Raw genomic sequence first — 4,457 nt, 5'->3', positions numbered from 1 at the left:
ATTAAGAGGAACAGAGATCATATTAGGCAGTACCTCATCCACTATGCATTTCCAGGGTTCTTTATGTGAGATAAAGAGGAAGCTGTAGACAGATATCAAATACAATCTTTCTTACTTTGACTATTCCATTAAAACTCTTCTCTTTTATGTATTGTATAGTCATTTAGCATACTCTTCCTTGTACATCCAGTAATAAGGTACAATATCTGATATAAAATATTAATCCCAATACATTTATTGTATAAAGTTAAGTAAAATTCCAAGCACTACTATTGAAGAGAGATTTTCTTACTACAGATGACTCTTATTAGGGCTCTCTTCATGTCTCTGTTCCTCAGGCTGTAGATGAAGGGGTTCAGCATGGGAGTCACCACTGTGTACATCATGGCCATGACAGTCTCCTTTACAGTGGAATTATTAGCTGATGGACATAAGTAGAGGCCAATAATTGTCCCATAGAACAGTGACACTACAGACAGATGAGAGCCACAGGTGGAGAAAACCTTGTAGATACCTTGGGTTGATGGAACCTTAAGAATGGATCCGATAATCCTTGTATAGGACATAACAATGAGCAGGAATGGAATAATAATGAAGAGCCCTCCCATGATAAGTATCATCAAATCATTAATATAAGTGTCTGAGCAGGCCAGCTTTAGGAGAGCAAATATGTCACAGAAAAAGTTGAGGATCACATTGTTCTCACAAAAAAACAGTCTTGCTGCAAGCAGGGTTTGCATCATGGCATGGGATGTTGTAAGCATCCACAATAGCAGTAGTAGACAAGCACAGAACTTAAGGCTCATGATGCTGGAATAATGCAGAGGGAAGCAGATGGCCACATAGCGGTCATAGGCCATGGCCGTAAGAAGGAAGCTCTCCATATCTCCAAAAACCATGAAGAAGTATGTTTGTGCCAGGCAGCCTCCATAGGGGATGGATGGGTCCTGGCTCTGCATATTCTGCAGCATTTTGGGCATTGTGACAGAAGAAAAGCAGAGATCAGAGAAGGACAAGTTGCTGAGAAACAAGTACATGGGTGTGTGGAGATGGGAGTCCAGTTGAACAAGGACAATGATTAGGAGGTTTCCTAGGACGGTGGTGAGGTACATGACCAGGAACAAGGCATAGAACAAGTGTTGGTGCTCCGGCAGGATATGCAAGCCCAGGAGAAGGAACTGGGTGGTGACAGTTTGGTTTTTCATTATCATTCTTTTTCTCCAGTATCCTAATGAGAAAACAACAGAATCCCTTGTTTTAAAATAAATATATATCTAAGATATATATTCTATAAAAATCAATGAGTCATCATAGTGATTATAATGTAAAAAATTCTAATGTCTGTCACATTACTGAAGGAGCTGAAGGCATTTTTAAGCCCATAGGAAGAACAACAATTATCAACCAATCAGTTTCCCCAGAGCTCCTGGGGACTAAACTACCAGCTTAAAAGTACACATGGAGGAACTCATGGCTTCAGCTGCATATATAGCAGAGGATGGCCTTGTTGGGCATCAATGGGAGGTGAGACCCTTGCTTCTGTGAATGCCTGATGCCTTCAGTGTAGGATAATGCCAGGGAGGGGAGATGGGAATGGGTGGGAGCGTGGAAAATCACCCTCATAGAAGCATTAGAAGGGGGAATAGGATAGGGTGTTTCCAGGGGAAACCTGGAAAGAAGATAACATTTGAAATGTAAATAAAGAAAATACCCAATTAAAAAAGATACATTTTGATAGTCTAACATAAATTTTCACCCATGAAAATCTCAGTAGCAATCAATAACCAACCAGTGACCAGTTCACACTGTCCAGCATGTTTCTGCGATGAAACACTGCAGCTTATGGAAGCTGGTATTCTGGTACTTTAGAAAACTACTTGAGTAATTCTGATTCACAACTCTACAAGTTTAAAATATATAATCATTGGGGCTGGCAAGATGGCTGAGCTGTTAGGAATACAATGTTATTCTTACAGAGGACCATGGTTTTATTCCCAACATACAAGCCCAAGCCCAAAACCATCTATATCTCCAGTTCCAGTGAATAGAATACCCTCTTCTGAGCACTGAGGGCACCAGGCATACATGTGCTACACAGGTATACATGTGACCAAAACACTCATACATATTAAGCAAATCTAAAAAATAAAATAATTATTAACAAGACCTTTAAGACAAATTATTAAATAGCCCATAGCTCTCAGCAGGCCAGCTCTGTTCCACTATATGACCACTGGTAGATTTACTTCAGGACAGTAAAATAAAAACAAACAACAAAGGAACCTCATTAATGGTTTTTCTCAGTTTAACCTTTACAATTTTCTATCTCTCATTGTTTTCCAGAAAGTTCTATGATATTTCTAAGATACTAATGCTTTTCTCTCCTATTTCCTGCTCATCCTAGGTAACTGGTTTGTTCATCTGTAATTTGTTCTATGTCATTTTATATATTGCATTTACTAGAGAATTTGTATACGCTTTATTATCTTAGTTTTATATAAATTTCAAGAAAATCTCAATGCTCCAGTGTGTTATATTACCATTTCAAATGCAGACCTACATGTCTCTGCAACATACAGTGTTCTGCTCCACTCTTAACTAATCGTCTTCTGTACATTGAATGTATAACAGGCATCAGAAACACAATCCCCAAGTGAAATTCATGTCTTTACTGTATTGCTTCCCAAAGAATTCCACATTCTCCTCCCTCTCCAGTCTACCATAGTATAAACAAAAGAAAATCAGGTTTAAGACAGATCTATGTGAACATCATTCCATTCACTTTTTCCTCACATTAAACTGCCATCATATATTATCGAGTCTCTCCTCCATTATCCTGTTTTATCCATTCCTTTCTGTGAGATTATATTGATATTTAAGAACCATATATTGTCCTTCTGAAATACAGAAGCAGTCTTCTGACCATTCTCCTTCATCATGATTCATTTATATTGTGGCCTTCTAACAGAGGAGTTCCTTCACGTCTTTCTGATTCACTTCTCAGATCACTACTGTTATTCTGATGATAAAAGCAATGCTCCTATCAGGCACACAAAGGTGTCTCATAATCTCACAGGTGCCAGTCATACATCCCACAGGGTCCCACAGGCTTTTCTCTCACCATTCAGTGCTGTATTTCCTATGTTTTGGAGTATCTCCTCCCTTCTCTTGCCTCTTACTTTCTCCTTTCTATTTTGCCTTCATCTCATTCATCCTCTCTCCTGTCGGGTTTATTGCTTATCACATACTCAACTAAATGTATTTTGTCCCTTTATCCTAAGTGAGACATTCAGCCATGTTCCCTACCAACCTAGGCATATACCAAACAATCACTACTTTGATTCTCTTTTAATCGATCCTTCCATCAACTGTGAACTATATGCAGGAAAAGTAACAAATGCCTTCACTACATTTGATTCTTTACAATCATTCTTAATTTCCAACTAGGACCAGTGCCATTCATGATGCATAATCTTGGTGAGTGAATTTTTACTTGCTGTTCAAACTAATACAGATTTTTTTAATTCAAAAGGAGAAACATTCCCATTTAAATAGAAAGTCTTTAATACTTACCAATAAAATCTAAACTCTATACAGTTTTTCATTATCTAATGTACTTCTTCAGTGTTAGGTTTAATCTTTTGCTACCTCAGTAATGCATGTGACTACAAATAATATCTATATGTTTGAATCCACAGAATATCAGATATTGGTATTATACACAGATAAAATTAAAACATTTATGAATTATAAAAAGAAGCAACAAGTTACTTTGGAATTTTCACTTGAGATATTCCTTGATGTCTATACTGTGATGGTGAATTTATACATCACATACTATACATACTAATGCTGATTTGGAAAAATCATGAATCCTATATAGATGTCATTAAACTCTCTATACTTGGACTAATTTAATTAACACTTCATTACATAGTAAGCTTTATGCATTCAGATTAAGTAATTGGGGCCAAAGACATTTAAGTATAGAAAAATGTTTCATCTTCTGCCTTAGATACATAGCTAATTAGATAGTGGGCACTCTTATCAGGGACGACAATGTTCTAGGCCATTCTTCTAATGTTCTTATCAGTCTTTAACACTGGAAAGTCTTTATACTAATGATAGGCCTGTGCATGTGTGCATGCAAACACACACACACGCACACGCACACGCACACATTGGGGGAAGTGCAAGTTGGAGAAACAGACAGACAGCAGCCATGAATGCATACACATATATACATACACACACATCATTCTGTAATTATGAACAACTCCAGCTAATGATTTTATTGTATCTCTTAAAGATAACAGAACAGGAGAAACTTAAAGTGATCTAAGCAACTTTTTTCTGTTGTGCTACACTCTAGTCTGACACTTGCACCTTCTCAAAGAGACACACTTAGATATTGTGGAGTAGTATTACAAAAGGGAAATAATGTAGGAAAAACTCAT

At 37.2% G+C, this 4,457-nt stretch overlaps 1 protein-coding gene across 1 annotated transcript; it reads right to left on the bottom strand.

Moving 5' to 3' along the window:
- Positions 1 to 269: 269 nt before the first annotated feature.
- On the bottom strand, positions 270 to 1,211 carry LOC127694126 (olfactory receptor 1496-like). Its single transcript, XM_052195548.1, has one exon. It carries the CDS (start codon positions 1,209 to 1,211, stop codon positions 270 to 272), a length of 942 nt encoding a protein of 313 aa, XP_052051508.1.
- Positions 1,212 to 4,457: the final 3,246 nt, after the last annotated feature.

This window comes from Apodemus sylvaticus, chromosome 10 (genome assembly GCF_947179515.1).
Source record: "Apodemus sylvaticus chromosome 10, mApoSyl1.1, whole genome shotgun sequence".
Taxonomy (NCBI): Eukaryota; Metazoa; Chordata; class Mammalia; order Rodentia; family Muridae; genus Apodemus; species Apodemus sylvaticus.
This window is presented reverse-complemented; position numbering and strand designations above follow the sequence as displayed.

Coding starts and splice junctions, on each gene's coding strand:
- LOC127694126 (XM_052195548.1), bottom strand. CDS start 1,211: ATGATAATGAAAAACCAAACTGTCACCACCCAGTTCCTTCTCCTGGGC.